Raw genomic sequence first — 19,693 nt, 5'->3', positions numbered from 1 at the left:
ACTGCATCCAGTTCTCTTTATATATTTAAATATGACCAGCACCTTATGATAGCTAATATTAGCTAAGTTCGGATATGTTTCCGTATAAAGACCATTAATATGGTTTGCTTACTTTGTGAGTGCTCTCCATATGTGCTTCTGTTACAAAAGCAAAGCATTTTAGCTAAATGTAAAAGCATAGCATGTGAGACAGTAATTTAGCATTATCCCATAACGGCCAATAATTCATTGTCATAGTCATCACCTTAATGCTTCAAATGTTACTAAAAGTGCTCTTTTTAAAAACTTTCTTCAAGTACTTTGTCTAACTTATTTGATTCTAATATGTGCTTTTACTGATATAAAGGGAAAGTTACATCCTACTCCAATTCATAAAAGTGGAGTAACACATATAAAGTATAGCCTATGTAATGGTACAATGGGCAGCTGGGAGAGTTTCCACAGTGTTTGTATGTGTTCATCAGTGGGAAAGAGGTTGGAAACAGCCATAAAATACGGGTTAGCACAGGCTTCTTGGGAAAAGATGTGAAACACAGTCATTGTTGAAGGTTCAAACTTTTTACTGAAGATCTTTTTTGTTTGTGTGCTGAATAAAGCAAAAGATTACATGCTGTTGGGATCCGACTTTTAACTTGCATAAAGCTCTGAAACCTGCTGAACTGCTGCCAGGGACAAGGTGTGATCATTCTTTACCATTTAGTCAGTAGAATAAGGGAATCTATTTAGCAAATTTCTATAATGTTCTGCAGAAACTGTAACATTAACTAGTATCTCTGTTCTGTAAACTCTGTAGTCAAATAACCATGCCTCGAATAACCAGTTTGTCAATTTGATGTTTATTCTTTCACTACCATTATCAAGTACTGTACGGTTAAAGGCGCAATACTGTGGAAATCTGATGTAACCGATGTTAAACAGGTAAAAAACAAACAATTGAAAATATTCGTCCTGGTAATATGACATTTACAAAACACTTCCACACAGGGACAAGTTTAAGCTCAAGTACATTAAATTCTGCATAAATTAGAGACCTAAAGAACAATATTCCAAAGAAGTAATATAAAACTGTACATGACAATACATTTGCAATACATTACAATATTTATTCAAATAAGGCAAAATAGCACCATGAAATTAAAAAAATCATTAAAAAACCAAGAACCACACAGTTGTGACAGTAAATACTGCATTAGTAATGTGAACAGTGAAAGCACAGGAAGCATGTACAGAGTTTTGTCGTTACCTGATTTGATATTATATAAAGGACAGCCTGGCAGTTTACTGTAAAAGTTATGGATGTGTTCTCATATGGCTTGATGTCATACCTTTCTAAACTGTGGTTATGTTTTGATCAAGGTAATTCAACTTTTTACAAAATTCAAACAAATTGTAAACTAGTCTAAGTTTTTCATGGTGAGATGGTTCTTGTGCCTTCTTTGGTCTTTTTCTACTTTTGTTCTTTTCCTCTTTCTATATTTCTCCTTTCATTTCATTGAGCTTCAAACAGGAATAGATGACAATCAGAAACAGGATTCTTATTGGTCATTTAAGTCTCTCCCGTGAAATCCCAGTTTCCCACCCTCCACTCTTTAACCCATATCTTTGTATTAACTGGCATGTCATTGTCATTTCACCTACTTTCCCTGACATGTTGAGGTGTGGTTAGTACTGTTATTCTGTACTTAAATATGCTCATTCCTTAATTCACAGGAAGTTGTTGGAGATCTGACGTTGATGGTCAAACAAGTCCTCCACCTCGGCGCTGTAAGCATCGCCTGATGAAGACACACAGAGAGAAGTTGAGTGTATAGCAACACATATGGAAAGTATTGATATGTTGACATGGAAAGCATATGTGCGCTGTCTTCACACCGTACCTGCATGGCATCCAAACATGAAAACTCGAGCTCCGTCGTACTTGCACCGACAGCGCATCACATTGTTCTGGAAATCAGACTCAGCCATGTCTAAGGATGGGTTAACCTCCACCTGTAGAAGAAAATATAGTAGAGATAAGCTCCTGCATGATTCAGTCTGTCATCCTACTCGTAATACTGTACCTGTACCAAACTACTAAGTACATTTTTCAACAGACAACATGCAAATGAACAACGCACAGAGGCAGTAACAGCATCACAGATGTGTTGTATTTTCCTCTAAACTGACGATACCTGGTTATATAAGTATCTTCAAAGCATATTATTATGGTACTATATTTTGAAGGCATCTCTACATACAGCTCTGAAAAAAATCGAGACCACTCCAAATTGTTCTTAAATCTCAATCTCTACATGTATGGCAGCCTTTCCGGTGTCTATTGAATTCCAACACAGAGAAAGGTTTTCAGTAGTTTATAGAATACAATTTAATAAAAGAAATAATGTAACTCAAAGACATACCTTTAAATAGTAAAACCGGAGAAACTGATAATGCTGCAGTGGTCTCTTGATTTTTTTTAGAGCTATATACTATAATGGTCAGAATCCAAACAATTTCCCCTCAATACAGCAGACAAAAGCATAAACCTTCCATCTCAATTGACCAACAATGATTCCTTCACCCATCAGGGGGAAGAAATTCACCCAACTACAGAGAAAACTAGACCATGAACATTTTTAAACAATTTTTACAAAACTATTTCTAGTATCAACATCCATCTGTTGAGACTTCATCTACCATAAAGTCAAATATTTTACCATGCATTCATTCCCTATAAATCTACCTTTTTTTAAAAGCTATGTTGTAATCCAGACTTGGCTATTTGTCTCCTAAAATAACAATATACAACATATCAGTTTTTTGGTAAATTTGCTTATTTACTCTTTTAGGAAGATCATCGACATTCCAATTTCTTTATGTTGAATATTAAGAAATAGTAAGACACTGTTAGCTTAGTGTAGCATGAAGACTGTTGTCTAACCTTTCTATCTAACTGTAAACACTCAAAAAAACAAAGTTCACTTTATTCAGAGTTTTTTTTTTTTCATGTGGCCAACTGCAAAGCCACAGGATTATTGTTCTGTTCTTTTTCTATATGGCTCATGATGTATAAATTACGGGTTCAAGTGATGCATGACATCACTTTCCACTGTTATCTCCATGCAGAGATGCACATGACAGTTTTGGGTTTGGATTTAAGAAGCAGCCTATCATTAGGCTGTAGCCATGGTTCGTTGCTATGGTTTGTTGTTTTCCACCCTGTCTGCCTGCCTGCCGTATATAAGAAAAGCACCCAAATGAACTTTCCTGAAGCACACATCAAACAGATAACATGACCACAAATTTAAAAAAGCAACCCTGTCTCATTTTTTTATGTACAGTTAAAATGTTGTGGCTCCAATTATATATTCACAGACAAAGATTTAAGATGTATAGATATTCATGATGACAATTATTTTTAATTACATTTTCAGCCTTATTTCCCACCAAGGAGTGCATATATTTATTAATATGGCATGTAGAGAGCAGCTAATCATTTCAGCATATAATTTGTATTCCTGAAGTAAAATTTACTGTGTGGCAGTTGATGCCCTTTTAAAAGCCCTTGTAATAATGCAAAACAAAGGACCCGCGGCCTGTTTTACACAACAATGAAAGTCAATGCCATGAAAAAGACTGTGAGGTTGTGCAGCTGATTTTTAAATGACGGAGCAATCAGGAGCAATCTTTCTGAGGTGGACGTGACTCATCGTAATGTATGGTCCTAAAAATGTCAATTCTTGGTAGTCTCAAAGAAACACCCAGCTGCATCTCACTTCTTACACAAATTTATGAGAAACTGAACTACTGTTGAACCGCGATCCCAACCTCAAAGGGCTGCTGGGCCACGTCGTCGTGACAACAGTGAATCTCTGCTTTATGACATGCGTGTGGTTTTATCTCTCAAGACGGGCTCGTCACATGTATAGAGATGGACCCCTCCTGCATGTAATTTACACATACATGTAAGTCACACGTAAACATCTTGATTTTATGCAAACACATAATAAGGGACTGTAAACATCACTTTGCTGCAACCTGAGCTGCCGTGAAAAAATAGAACAAATGACAGAGACAGGGGACAGATGAGTAGGTCACCGCAGCGGATTGGATGTCTCTCTCAAAAACAGACGACACATGTAACAAACTTCGCTTTCAAGCAGAAAACAGGTTCTATATAAATGTAAAAGTGCTGACAGAGCAGTCCCACTGGGAATAGGCCTAATAGCAGGTCTACTTTCTATATAAATCCAGACTAAATTCACTTTCCCTAAATAGGCACACACCCTTAAAACTACATACATACCATACACCTGAATGGCACAGCAGCCAAGAGCCATTTATCCCAAATTATAGTCTTTTATCAGAGCTTTTATCTCATGTGCGCCAACTCTGCTTTTTTTCTCCACTTTCACGCCCGACCTTAGAGGTTGTGTAAGCTACTGAAATGATGTGATTTCACCATGAAGATTGAAAGGGGGAATCTTTCTTTCTCTGCAATTTTATTGGATAACAATTTCCTAAAATAATTAAGTGAATCTTATGTGTCGATGATGTTCCTTTATTTGTAAAAAAAAACAAACAAGCTTTCTTACCTGGAAGATGTATTCACCAGGTCGTATGTCTGTGATGTCGATCCACTGGCAGTCGATATCGTGGCGGTATGTGTCCCAGCAGCCAACTGAGATACCCTGCTGTCCCATGTTATAGCAGGAGTACCGCTTATGTAAACCTTGTAGGAAAAAAAGTGAAAAAAATTAGGGGAGATAGAAAGAGAACACTATGTGGTGTAAATCTCCTTTGCTGTCAGTGGCTGTGGATTTTAAATTTCCACCGCGAGCCTGAAATTAAAACAAAATGATTTCAAAACTAGATCTTTTTTGGGCACAATGAATAGAAAAGCTCTTAGCTGCGTAAAGCTGCTGGGCTTTGTGAAGCCAAGATCATTTTGGGCTTGGCTTCTGGTCTTATAGCTTGTTGCTTATTTTGAACGCTTATTATGGGATTTCAGCGTTTCACTTTTATGTATTCTTGATTCTTTCGTTTGTCACGTTCCTGGTTTCTTTTGTTACCAGATTGTCTCGGGAGGCAGATTTACAGATTGTAACATTAATCTGTAATTATGTCTCACCTTCAGGGCAGTATGTGTCCTCCAGACAGAAGCTGGCTTTGTGACCTTCAGCGACCTTGGTCCCGTTGAGCGTCAGCAAGTCATAGTGGGTGAACACCTCAATGCTGTGGTAGTGCCTGAGGAATTGGATCAGGGTGAAAAGATTGAAAGGAAATGTGTTAATAAGTTTCTGTTTTCGTTTACACCCTGGGAAAACAAACCCTGAGTTTTATCTAAAAATGGAGCAGTCATAAATCCTTTCACGTTGTTGTGAAAGCGTCAAACAGACACGAGCAACAATTGTAAAAACACAAGTGGGATAAGAGATATCGGTGTGGCTCTCATTACAAAACCATTCCCAGAACAGACTTTACCAAAAGTCAAACCATGTGTTTGCTGGTGGTCGAGGTAGTGATTGGGCTGTGGCGGGGACAGACACCGAGCAGTGCCTCTTGTTTTTGGGACACAGAACCACAACCACTGAGATAAGGAGCAAGGCACCTCTGAGCGCAGCAGCTGTGTGACCGGGTGAGGAGGATGCTTTCAGGGGATAAAAGATGGTCTTTTGCTGTATTTAATCATACTTTTACACTTGTCTGGTCATTTATAGTAAAAAATGTCACTGTGCTTGGTGCAGAATCTTCCATTTCCATTCAGATTTCACTGCAATCATTACATGTTTTGACATCTGGTAGCGTCTTTTTTCTTGTGCCACCTTATAATAGTGTTCAGTCCTGTGCCCATGGAGGAGGTTATGTAGCCTTTGATGTCGAACCAAACCCTGCAGCAGCTAAAATCACAACATAGTCCCTCCCTATCTGTAAAATGAGCAGCTCTTGGTTTAAATGGAGATCTTAAAAGCTCCTCTAAATAACACAGTGGCTTGGAACAAAATGTGTAAATGTCAGCTTCACTTTTACCTGTGACACTGGTGCCATGTCCAGCTTTCTCTGGTGGCCTTGGGCCGGAAGTCGGCACGGCCCATGTTCATGATGCGGGAGGAGAAGCGCAGCAGGCGGCGGTGTCCGTAGGGCCAGGTCATTCTGGCGGCAGAGGACGACAGGCAGTTCTCCTCATTAGCGCAGGTCAACAGGTGGAGGGGGCGGTCCTCCAGGTAGGCCGACTCCTGGACAAGCTGAGCATCCAGGACGAGGTCGGGAGCAGCTGCAGATCAAAGGTCACAGTTTATTTTTATCTTTTACTCCATCCTTCTTCCTTGTCAAAAGCTGCCCACAATGCAACTCATATTGCAGACTCTAAAAAATACAGCCTTACTTCACCCCCAAAATGACTATTTGCATATCAATTACTCAAACATTATTACCTTTAATTCTTGAACAAACTTGAATCAACTTGATGAATTGAATACACTTTGGACTCATTCTGACAAGAAGTGCTAGCATTTGTGTGGAAGTATTTTAGGTAAGTGATATAGAAATTAAAAGTTTTCCTTTAGGTAGAGATGATAATTGGGCTACAAATGTCTGATGAGTTCACCTTTCTCTAACTTGACACAGATTATTTTTTCATTTTAATACTTTTAATCTTTAGCCCCAACATATGCTGACTTAAGTGGCATAATTAGAGGCAATTGATTAGATTTCAAACAGCTCCCTCTGGAACCATTAAAGGCTATATACAACTTGTTTTTACAGACCAGTATAGTTTTCCTGTATAACATCGCACAACAAATGCAAAAGTTCCTGTGTTTGCTTATTCTGGACTCACTTTCTACACATGTGACTCCTGCGGCCCTGCCGTCTCCTCCTCTGGGACAGTAGACATTTGTGTTCCTGCGACACTGCTGGATGGACATCTCAGTGCCGATGCAGTGAGTTCCACTCAGAGTCACCTCGCTGGCATCTGCAGAGCCAGGCCAGTACCAGGTCTCCTGCACACAGACAGAAAAGAGAAGAAATTCACACATAAACTCATTAGATCTTTGCTGGAATAACAACAAGAAGAAAATAGCAGCCTCCGCTATAAACAAAGAAACCCAATAACAACTATCAGTGCACATTATCACATTTTCCACTCTTTTAAATAATTTTTAAACTGCCTGTTAAATGTTCCCGGCAGCCCCCCTCAAAACACACTCATGCTGCCCTTTCCATTCAGTTCTATTTTCACTCTGTTTGCTCGGTAAATTTCTCCCGGATTTCTTTTGGCCCCACTTTCCCTCTTTTATTTTCAGTGCGCGGGAAGTGGACGTTTGAGAAGCCTGTAATTACCTCAGGCCTCAGTAATAACACAGCACAGTCACAAACAGCAGGATGCAGAGAGAGAAAGAGAGAGGGAAAATGGAGTATAGGAGCACAGAGAACAAAAGCTTAGAGGTTGAAAGAGGATGAAGAAAAAACATCAACATGTTTATTTCTGTTGTTTACCTGATGAGCAGTGGAAGCGAAGCCCAGGCCGAGCTGTCGACAGACCACCATGGCCTCGTTGATGCCCCAGTTTTCACTGCAGATGGAGCCCCAGCGCTTCACTCCTCCAACCTCCATCAGCACCTCTACACGGCCTTCAGATGGCTCTCTGCCTCCTGCCAGACGCACCTGAAGGTGATGAGGAGAAAAAGTGTTCTTGTCAGTCTGTAAACACTGCTAAATGTCTGTCAGTGTTTATGCCTGTATATGGTGGGCAAAGTACTCAAAATATTAATACCACATTGTAGAAATACACTGTTACAAGTAAAGTCTGCACTTAATATTGCACTTAAGTAGGATATAAACATTTTAGAATCAAAATGTACTGAAATGGAGTACTACAAGTACTAATTCTGAGTAATGGCCATTTCAGAGTTATATAAAATATATTCTTGAATTATAGTTATCAACGCAAAGAACGGAAACCATATATATTGCTGGGTAGCTTTCACATTTCAACAAGGGATCAATACACTTGTATTTTTTTTAATAATACATGATACATTATTTTTCAGGGAATGGAAATACTCAAATTGTTTTAGTGTGTTTCTTACCGAGGCCTGCATGCCAGTGTTAGGCACGTTGCAGCGTACCGCTACATCCTGATTGTGTTTGCAACTGTAGAGAGGCACCTCTCTGTAGGTACACTCAGAAATGGACTTCTCCCTGCCTGTACACTGCACACTGTTCATGTGGATTGGGCCAGTACCTACAGAAGAAGGGCGTGGAGTTAATTCATTCACATCTTTCTCACCAACCATCGGCCACATGCAAGAAGACAGGCTACACACACACACATTCACACACACACACACACACACACACACACACACACACACACACACACACACACACACACACACACACACACACACACACACACACACACACACACACACACACACACACACACACACACACACACAGGGTACATAAAAGACTATAAACCTGATTGCTCTGTACCCACAGATGTCCACAGAGAGGGATTAAAAGCCCAGACATGATGGGGTCCTCTGATGTGGCTCTGAAACTGAGCATAACCAGAGAGTTCTCTGTTTAAATTACTGTACTGTGCGTTGCACACTGCACAGCACGGCCACACTTTACACACCAAAATAGATGCCAAAAAAGGCAAAATATAGGAAAAACTTTGATCGCATCTATGTTTGCGTAGGTGTGTGAGGCCCAGGGTAAAGACCTATAATTTGGCCTCAAATAGCTAATGATGTCATTTATTATAACTTAAAGTCTTTCTCCTCTAAGTCAGCTGCCCATGAGCATTACAGTCGCTTCTGCAACAACCTCATAAGTTTGTGTTAACCACAGACTTTTTTTCAGGCATGTAACCAAAACCCAATTTAAAAAATCCAAAAAACGTTGGGACGCAGGAACCTAAAACGCCAATGTTGACTAAGTTCCGTGTCATTGGACTCATTCCTGAAGCACTCTAATGGCCAAGCCAAAAAATGCAAAAGTGCTACATCATTTAACCATGTTCATTATTCAGACACAACTGTACCATAGCACCTACTTTAATAGAGCCCTTAAATTACCTCAAATGAATTTCCATGAATTACTTCATTAAATAAAGCAGAGAGAAGGAAATGCACCCACCATTATAGACATGCTATGTGCTCGTTTAGGCAGAAAGATAATGGGAGGAAATGAACATGATTACAGAGTTACTGCAGAGGTATGGCAAGGAGGAAAAAAGGGACAATAACTGAGTGTGTGAAATTGGGGTCTATTTCCTAGCAAAATGTTTGACTTTATTATTGCCTGACAATTTAATTGCTATATTCTCCTGCCCACAACAAAAGCAGTGCTAGAGTAATCACAGTATTCCTGAATTTTTTTGGTCCTGCTCAGTGCTGATTGCCTGACATCCTGGTTTCAAAGCTGCGCTATCTTTTCACATACAACAGGATTATTTTGACATCAAAACATGCCATTGTTTTGGTCGCTAGAGCTCATAGCATAGTTTACACTCTTGTAATTGGTCATGGGTAGAGTTCCTCAACAATGAGCTTCAGCGACAGAAGTAGAAGTCAGGCTATAAACATTTTCTCTTGGTTTATTTGTCTATTCAGCCCCATAGTTCTTGGATAGCTGCGTTTAGCAACAGACAATTTAGGCTGAGAAGTGTTTAGTCTAAAGGATCTGTGAGCTCAACTGATCCTGCTCAGAGTGCATGATGAATTCAGGCACTGATTCAAAGTCGGCTACATTCAACAGAGGTTATCAGATCTGTAGCTGGGACTCCTTTTGATATCAAATAAATACCCAGTTATGGTCTTGTTTAAACATACACACGTATCCCACCATGACTTCACAAGACATGGTGAGTAAATGAATCACCAGAAAGACTTGAAAGTACACTATATGTACAGTGTGTGTGGCAATTTTACCCTGTCCAAGCTGCGCCCTGTTGAGTGCCTCTTTGGCCGTCCCGAAGCCCAGCTCCCTGCAGACCACGCTGGCTGCAGCGATGTTCCACAGGTGGTCACACACGGTGCCCCACTTGCCCTCCTTGAGCACCTCAACGCGGCCTTCTCCAATACGGGGCCCTGCCTTCAGACGCACCATGGGCTGGAAGGAGAAAAAGAGATTCAGATGCAAATTATTAAAGTTTTTGAAATGATCTGAAAATCTTAAACTCAGCTAATCTTTTTGAGGGTTTAAAAAGAAAAAAACATTTATTTCTAGATTTCAGCCTGATTATAGTATTTGGTCTACTTTTTTGAGCTTATTTCCTCAATTAACCATTAAACTCTTCCTGCTCCCTCCACATTAGTTCATCTTTGTTTGTCTCCAATCCTGCAATACCTATGGTTTGATAGACTGCTTGATGAAAAGTAGCAGAAGTTTTTTACTTTTAAAGGAGTAGTTTTGAGTAAATAATGTACTTGTTGATAGTTAAAGTCATTGAAACCACTGCCATGAGATGGTTGGCAAATCTTAACACAAAGACTGGACAAAGGAAAACAGCAACTTGGATCCGTCCTTAGTAAATAACACAGCTAAAAAAAACATTTCAGTTGTTTTTATTATCTTTTTTGTTTTGTTTTGTTATCTAATTTGTTACTTCATGAGCTAAGAGGTTCTGGTAGGCAGATTTTGCGACCCTGATAAAACGCTGGCTAGCTGTTTACTGCTTTTAAGCTAACCAGTTGATGGTTGCTTTGTTTTCTTACTTAATTGAAGTAATTATTGACCTTTCACTATGAACTGATTGTCTAGAGTTTTAAAAGTAAGATAAGATATGGTAAGTCGTTGGCTAAAAGTACTTTGGACAGAGCCATGCTAATGTTAGCTGCTTTCTCCTACTTCCAGGAATTATGCTAGGCTATGCTATCTCTCTCCATGTGTTTGACATTTAGTGGTAGGATAGGCAGGTAATTTGGATCTTATATTCAATGTTGAATGATCAAACTAGTCCATACATTTAATTAACAAATGTGTTATCTATATTTCTTAACTTCCACCTCCATACTGACCGACACGGCGGGTGGTGCAGGTGCTCTGCCATTGCGGGTAAACTGAGATCCTGGGACACAGCGGACTACAGCATGCATGCCATTGTTGCATGGGACATCATTCCTGGGGAGGGACAGCTGGGCCTGACACTGAGACAGAGAGACCTCCACACCCTGACACTGCAGCTTCTCCACCCAGTAGGCCTTCTTACTGATCAGTGTTCTCAGCCTGGGATGGGAAAAGGAGAAGGTGGTGGAGAGAGACAGGTATGTTTGTGATTTGACACACTATTATTAATGGTAAAACAAGACTTTTAAGCCAATGTTGATCTTACCTGGAGGATGGATCAGCTACCTTGGAGTCCCAGAGTTTCCTGAAAAGAGGGAGACATCACACTGGAGTTACAAGTATGCCTCTTTACATCCAGTAGACTAAACAACCAGCTGTCCTATACCGCACATTCCCGCAGTCTGCTCCTGTGCCCACTCGCATCTCCTCAATCATCATTTCTTCTCTTTCTTAATGTACCTACTCTTCCCTTATGTCTATCAACCCTGAAATAAACAAACTGAGAGCTTTGAAGGAGACACAACATGCTGGGAAGGGCGTGTGTGTCTTTGGTTAAACATAGTCCTCATCTTAGTAACAGGGAGGGAGAAAGAGAGAGGGAGATTTACAATAACGGATCACATAACTCTTCTTTTCTTCCTCCAAAACCACCTCCTACTAGTCATAACTTTTTATAGATCTTTCATTTCTACAGTCATGGGTATTTCTGTTTCCGTGTTTGTCTATATGTCTACAGTGAATGTCTGGTGTGGAGCGTCCATGTGGAAAGAAAAACTATTAATATAAATAAGCCGCTATACATTAATCCCTTTCAAGAAGCCTTATTGAGGTCTGCCAACTCCAACAGGGTTTTCTAAACTATGTGTCCTGTTTTATGGACTTTACCTTAAACTAGAGTCAAATTATAAAGGGACACTTTGTGTACACAAATAAGGCCCCCCTATGCCTGTGCTGCACAATCCATGCTCAAGGTAAAAAAAAAAAGAAAGCAGTCAATGAAAAAGGAAAGATTCACAAACCAGACTGTCTGGGAAGTGTCCCTCGTCCCTCTATGACACACACACACACACACACACACACACACACACACACACACACACACACACACACACACACACACACACACACACACACACACACACACACACACACACACACACACACACACACACACACACACATACACACACACAAACACACACACTAGAGCTGGCCACTTGCATCTACCAGTGCGACCACAGACAGGTGCAGTGTGACTGACGCCCCTTCATGAATGTGCTTGAATTAAATGAGTCACCACACCAAGTATAACGTTGACTTTATAACCAGATTCATGATGTAATTTGGCAACCGAAAACAGGATTTGTTTCCGCTCCAGGAGAACCCCAGTATACTGGTAATCCACAAGTTATTAAAGTACCAATATCATATGAAAAGTGTGTTGGAGACTGGAGCGGCCTTCAAGGAAACCCATAATAAAACCCAGAGCCAGACAATCTGCTGTATGTAACAAAACATAGCGCTCTTCCGCCTAATGCTCAACCATCTTCACCGGCTTTGTTAAAAGAGTTTAAACAGCGCAGACGACTGATTTATCAGACAAAATGTAAAAATATATATTGTTTCTAGTAATATTAAAACATCGATCAGTGCAACTTTAATAAAAACATTTGGAAAAAATATTATACTTTTTACCCCATGGATTGAATACGATGGTGTGTATTTGCTTGTGTCTATCTGCTTGTGTAATTATAAGCCTATCTGTGTGTGTCTGCACGGTTTTAAATGTTTTATAACTCGGTGCTAAATCAAAATGAGAGAGACGGCTGTAAGGGGGTGTTAGTTCATGGTTTGGAGAAAGGGGAGGAGGGGGGGGGGAGTGCTACCCATATAATTGCCTGCTCTGCTTGGCAGTGTCTGCTGTGCGGTCGAGCAGTAGCATGTTGGTTCACACACACCAGACATGGAAATATGCACGTACATATCAACTTTCCCTGCCTTGCCTCTGTAGAAATGAAGCTCTTTAAAACTGCAGCGTTGTTACCCAACCTTATGAATGCACTCTGGGAAACAAGGAGCGAGTGATGTAAGTCTCTATGAACTGGATCACTTTTATGTGCATTGTCTAACTTCACAGGAGGAGAAAAACCATGTTCTTTTGGTTTTCACATAATGCACATTTCAGTTTTCTGCTGAGAGCCAAAAACATAGTGGTGATAACACACACGTTTGAGCTGAGTCGAGGCTCTTCTCCACCTTTTAAGGAGATGGTGAGGTAGGGAAGTGAACAACAGCATCAAGCCTCAGGCACAGAAAACAGGTTGGGACTGCAGCACTGCTGAATCACTTTAATCGGGAGAACACTTTCATACGGTTCAGGATGACCACACAATACCATAAGCCACACTGGATAGGGTATCTTACTGTCAGGAAAACAGAGATAACCTATTATTATACTGCATGAATGCAAAGCTTCCTGACGGGAATAAATCGGCCCATTGAGGAGAGAGGATCCAAATATATTTCAGCCTCTAGACTGTCCCATCAACCTCCATGGAACCAAAACTCAAAGGGGTCATATTGATCTACTTTCCATGAATTGTGGCTTTTCAGCATAATTGCCACAAAAGCATGAAAAGTGCTAAAAAACGGCCTTAACTGAGGAGGGGCATTCACGTTCCCATACAACAAAACTATACTATCGATATGTTTTGAGGGAACACATTTTCTCCTGGATTCTGTTAATCTTTAACGTATAACAAATATGTTTGTAAGAAATGTTTTGTCTAATTGTCTGTGAAGAGTGAGTTGGGAGAGTGGATAGGTAGGTAAACTAAACACAGACCTGTCACCCTGGAGACCACTGTTGTTTTAATTTACAACATTAGCCATGTGTTTCAAGCTGCGATTGTTATGCAGTTTAGTTGTTGGAACGTAATTTTATAGGAGACACGATTGGGTGGGCTGAAGGAGCAGTGGGTTCAGGCAAATTAGAATAACTGAAGTTACTGTCAGCCTCAAAGAGAGTATAGATGTGATGAAACAAGTGAGCTTGAAATTGGCTTTAGTGCTTGCCTTTTGTAAGCACAGCAAAATAGAGGCGTATTTAAGCAGCTGTAAAAAGGAGCTGGGCAACTTAACAGGCTGAGACAAATGCAGTCACACCAAAAAAAAAAAGAAACAACCACATGCTCTTAGAGGGAAGTGCTGACACAGCAAAGGGTTTACAGCAGGTTCAGTTAAGAGCAGAAAATATTCTACAGCATCTCTCAAACCATAATTATAGCTGTGGACACAAAGCCTGAGAAGCGCAGGCATGGACCACTGACAGCAAAGTGGGTAGCACCAGGAAGACAGGATGTGACTGTTATCACATCCTATCTTCCTTGGATACATATCAAACTAAATCTACTAAGTGTTAACCTCATTGTGATACTGAAATAAAAGTCAGGGAGTGACCAAAAGTGCCTTATCCACAGAGAACCAATAATGCTAAATGTTCTGGTCATCCATGCCATGTTTTTCTCCAAAATGTTGTCTAGACCTAACTACAGGAATGGGCGAATGACATTGCCATCCCAATAACCATGATATCAGTGTGAAAACAGAATGGCTTTTGTTTCTAAATGGATAAGAAACAAATAACTTGTTCTATCGTTGTTTTTTTTACTGTCCAACACAAAAATGGCTGCCCCATTCGACTCCCAAATCAAAGGGATGATGTAGACAAAAAACAAACAACATTTTCCTGCCTGGTCCACTCTTTACACAAGCGACTGGTCAAATTCTTGGCACAGTTATATGATGTTTCTCCACCCCAAGATGTTTTTCAGTATCGTTGTCCATATTTAAAAGTTTGCACGGGGAACATGCTGACCACCTTGGAGTTGAAAAGTCTTCTTCACCAAAATGAAGCACCTATCTGATAGAATTGAGGTTTAGTTTTTCTCACACTCATTTAGCATTAATTACTAAGCTGTGGTTGTTGTGGTTAACAGGGCAGCTGAGGAGAGGCAGGCTGTGTCGTGCTGCTGTGCACAGCAGAGTTGGACACAAGGAGTAATTATTGGCAACATGTCGAGACAGCTGGTGCAGGGCAGGCCAGCGGTCAGTACAGTGGTGCTGTTAGCCATGCCATAAAAAGATCTCTGTGGGCAGACATACAGACCCACATAGGGTTGTGTTTGGTGTGCACAATCGTGTGTGTGTGTGTGTGTGTGTGTGTGTGTGTGTGTGTGTGTGTGTGTGTTTGTGTGTGTATTTGTGTGTTTATTCATTTGTGAAATGCGTACATGGATTTTGGACAGGTCTTGTAAGATGGGCGGAGGCATGGATGTATTTTAATGTGTGTGTAAGTGAGGTGTTGGGTTTTTCTATGGCACATGTGTAAAGGCTTTGAAAATTTGTGTAGTTGCTGAAGCGGGTATTGATGGCTAAAGGTAGACGATTTATGTTCAAGGGACAATAAAAGACTTATACAACAAATACAAACCTGAAGTTATCCCTAACTAGCCTCTGTACTAGCTTTTATTAATGTCATTATTAACAATCTTTTAATGTTAACATTTTGAATGAAGCTTGAATCTTAAAAAGATTTGATAGTGACATCCTGTACGTGCGATATAAATTGTATTAATGAGCTTACTGAAAGATTGATACTCCAAAGCTCATATTAGTGGCATCTCCTCCACCTCTAAACAAGCCTGCAATATTTCCCCTCAGATTCATTATCCAAAAGACACGGTTTGTATTGACTGTTGTTGTAAAAAAATCACTTTTTGAAAGCATCGCTAATTAACTGATTACTTGAATTGCAAATGAGCATGTGATGTTACTCAACAGTTTTTAGAGCTGGAGATAAAGAGAGATCAACTTGCATCAATGATAAATCTACTGAGGTTGAATAAAAGTTTGTTTTCAGACTTCAGAAATGCCTTCCTGCTTTGGAAAATGCTCCTGCAAACAGTTTTAACTGAAGGTTTCTTAATTGTATGAGATTAGAAACCATGTAAGGGAGGGTTCAAGTAAAGACACACACCATGATGACGATGATGATGATGATGATAATCTTTTCGTCTGGATCTGACATTAATAACATACTGTCTAAGACTATTTTAAAGGTCTGTGCAGAGGCCTCCTCAGCCAATGGGCAGACAGGCCGGGTTCGGCTAATGCCACAGTGGACATGCATGCCGACTGTGGTTGTTCTAATGACAGCAGTTGAGGTTAACCTCTACTACAGGGGGAAGGAACAGCAGTCCAGGCACGGGGCCGCCTAATCCGTGACGGGATGTGTAGTCCACCGCACTTTTCCATCCCTTTCACAGCCACACACACATGCACACACTTTTTCTGGCGCCCTCATCCTCGTCACTCTGCTGGGTCCACACTCTCACCTGTAGGCGTATTGGTCAAATGCTTCTGCCGCAGGGAATCCTAACATGCCACAGACGACCCGGCTGCTGCTGAGGTCCCAGCCATGGTTGCACACATGACGCCACTTCCCAGCATGCTTCACTTCCAGCACTCCTTCCGTCACCAGACCGCCATGGTTGTTGGACAGCACAGGCCGAAGACGAGCCTCCTCTAAATGAACCCTTTCAGATCCCTGCAATTTGAGATGATTGATGATTAATAGTTGAGTAGTGCCTAACCCTAACCCTTGCAAACATGACGTAGTCTTTATTCAAACATGTTTGAAATATCTGCAGTAAACGCGCAATCGAGGAAAGAATAACATAGGATGACATGCTACGTCTTTAATCATCACACTCTCTAATCATCCATATAACAGGCAGCAGGAAGGAAACCAACAGAAAAACAGAGAATTTGCTTAAAGTGTCGTGATGATTACAAAATGGTCAGGAAAGTGTAAACTCTGCAAGTTCAAAAGGAAAGAAAGCCAAACACAAGTGATAAATGTCTTGCAATTTCCTATGGTCTGAGTTTCTTGCATGTTTGAAGAGAGGGGCTGTTGAGCTTCTGGTGGTTGAGTCCTAAACTAAAGGCTGCGAAAAAGCTGGATCTGAAAAAGTTCTGGTTTAAAGTTTGTCTCTAATTAAACATGTCCACTGGCCTGTGGCTCCACAAATGACATTTATCTATGGAAGTCTGAAGAAAGCTAGATTTGACTACTTCTTTGCAGTGTACTAGAATCTTTGTGTGTTTGTCAGTGTGTTTTTACCTGTGTATAGTGCGCATCAGTCTCCAGTCCAACGTCAGGATAAACAGGCTCTGCTTCGACATGGTTCCCACTGAGCTGCCGGTTTGCCTGGCCCTCTGCTCGTTGCCTCACGGCTGCAGGGCTGTTCCCTTCTGTCTCCTGTCTCTGCCTGTAGGATGCACCGTTTATCAGACGTGAAGGCAGCTGGTGCCCTTGTGGCATGGCTTGTTGGTTTGCTCTGGAACCGCCTCGATTCCTACGGAGGATCTGGATCTCATGGCCATTTTCCTGTGGTGACAGGTTGCTTCGACGAGAAGACGTAGGGTTACGATGAAGGGCAATCTCATGACCCCTTCCAGGAGATGAAGAGATGAGGGCTGGGGGAGGATATGACTGTTGTGGTGGTCGGTTTCTCTGTCTTGGCTGGTTTTGCTGCCGCCTGGAGGATGGAGGAGCCTCCTCCACTGTGACGGCAGGGGAGCCAGGTCTCCTGTCTGGGCTGCAAATGACCCCCAGGTCCTCAGTGTGGGTGCAGTCGTTGATGCCCCAACCATTGGAGGGACAGTCTGCAATAGAGAGCTCTGTGCCTGTGCAGTGGACATTGTCCAACCAGATCAAACCTAGCAGCAATAAAGAGCGGTAAGTTAGAGATTTAAAATATATAACAACTGAAGTAGTTAGGGGTTCCAAACTAAACACAATTAGGTGGACATACCTTGTCCTTCGCCAAACTTGGCACTGTGCGCCCAGGTCAGCCCGCGTTGATAGCCCAGCTGTCGGCACACCACATTGGCCAGGTTAAGGTCCACCTCGTCGTCACACACTGTGCCCCATGCACCATTGTAGAACACCTCCACACGCCCCTCGTTTGCATTGCGCCGACCTATGCCTGCCAGACGTACAAGCACCTCCTGGCCAGACAGCGCAGGGGGGTAGAGCAGAAGTAGGAGGAGAAGTGTGGACAGTGAGCTGAGGCACAGCATCCTGGAGGGAAAAACAGGAGGAGAGATGAGACCTGATCATGGGAATGAAAATGGAAGAGGTGTGATGTGAGGTAAAGACAAGTCAAACAGAACAGAGAACAGAGAAGATGCATGTAAAGCAGGAGCTCCTAAATATATATGCACATGTTACCACAAAAATTCCCCCAAATCACACAAGGCCATGGTACTCACATTCCATACTCTGACTAAACATATAATTTAAAGCTTCTCCTCTAACCCTATTGGGACATTTCACAGTAAAATGAAAGATTGAAATAATCACTCATTTAAAGGACAGTAAGGGACTTGAGGAACATTGTGGAAGTGTAGCACTCAGTCTGAACCAGTCAGGGTAAATGGAGCAATAACCAAAGCTAAAAGTAGCCTCTCTGTCCAGCCAACGGAAACTTTGGCTCTCCGCAAACCCTCAACCTTAGCTGCATGCATTTAGCCAACAGACACAAATGCAAATAAACACAATCATAAAAATGTTCTCACACATAAATAACGCAGCAGGTCGGCATTTGTGAGAGACATTTTAGTCAATGAGCAATGATTAATTTACCCTTGGAACAACCCTATACATTTTTTCTTCTAATAGATGGGAAGAAACTGGTGAGATAAGGGGCAAGAAGAGAATTGATTTTGAGGATGAAAAAATACCTAAATACCTAAATTCATCCATCCAGGGCTCAGTGAAATTCTGCTTTCAACAAAACTTCATGCAAAAGTGCAAGAAAATACGAGTTGAAGCAAATATAAGGGCATAATTAAGGTTGTTAAAGGAAGATGAAACGTGGGTGAGTTCATGCAGGTGCAGGGATGAAATCTTTTATAATTAAGTTTAAGTAGAGTTTGGCAATAGGTGAAGTAAAGAGAAAAATGCTGGAGCCAAACTCACCTATCTGTTGATCTCAGCCTGGAGTCACGAGAGAAGAAGGGAGAGAGCTCTGGAGGAAAGGAAGGCAGTGAGTTTGGTCCTGCTGTCTCTGTTTTCTCCTCTTCTCCCTCCCTCCCTCTTTCTTTTTCTGTCACTCCCTCTGATCTGCTACTTCATCCATCCCTCCCATTTTCTTTATTTATGCAACTATTTTTTTTTTCTCCTTTTCATAGGGTCACGTTTGTCCTATCCATCACATAAGTCCATTTAACCATGGATATCAATCACAACACAACGGAAATACAATCTGAAAATTATAAATAAACATCTGGTTACAGTCAAATCAGACATAGGTAATGTTATAATTGATGCACCCTAACGCAGATTTGTGAACACTTGCTTTACCTACTTACATTATACTGCTACTCTATTGAAATCCAGCCAACCACTTTCTCACAGGCTGTTCACATGGTCAAAATTCATGGGACACCTACGCTCAACTTATAAAACAACATTTTATAAGGATTTTCTCTCCCAAAAACATGAAAGATATCCTAAAATGCACGGTAACAGAATATTAGTTGTATTGTTTGTGTCTTGAATGGT

The 19,693-nt window shown here is 41.1% G+C and overlaps 1 protein-coding gene across 1 annotated transcript; it reads right to left on the bottom strand.

Moving 5' to 3' along the window:
* Positions 1-813: 813 nt before the first annotated feature.
* Positions 814-19,212, bottom strand: LOC134864013 (lysyl oxidase homolog 4-like). Its single transcript, XM_063882739.1, has 15 exons — positions 19,109-19,212; positions 17,940-18,208; positions 17,246-17,844; positions 16,458-16,669; positions 11,327-11,365; positions 11,013-11,220; positions 9,924-10,104; positions 8,070-8,224; positions 7,477-7,644; positions 6,818-6,980; positions 6,010-6,253; positions 5,111-5,226; positions 4,575-4,711; positions 1,878-1,989; positions 814-1,775 (listed from the first exon to the last, which is right to left on the bottom strand). The coding sequence occupies exons 2-15, from the start codon at positions 18,205-18,207 to the stop codon at positions 1,705-1,707; spliced, it is 2,673 nt and encodes an 890-aa protein (XP_063738809.1). The 5' UTR covers position 18,208; positions 19,109-19,212; the 3' UTR covers positions 814-1,704.
* Between the last annotated feature and the right edge of the window lie 481 nt (positions 19,213-19,693).

This window comes from Eleginops maclovinus, chromosome 5, assembly GCF_036324505.1.
Source record: "Eleginops maclovinus isolate JMC-PN-2008 ecotype Puerto Natales chromosome 5, JC_Emac_rtc_rv5, whole genome shotgun sequence".
NCBI lineage: Eukaryota > Metazoa > Chordata > Actinopteri > Perciformes > Eleginopidae > Eleginops > Eleginops maclovinus.
The sequence above is the reverse complement of the archived record's forward strand: the minus strand, read 5'-3'. Positions and strand labels throughout refer to the sequence as shown.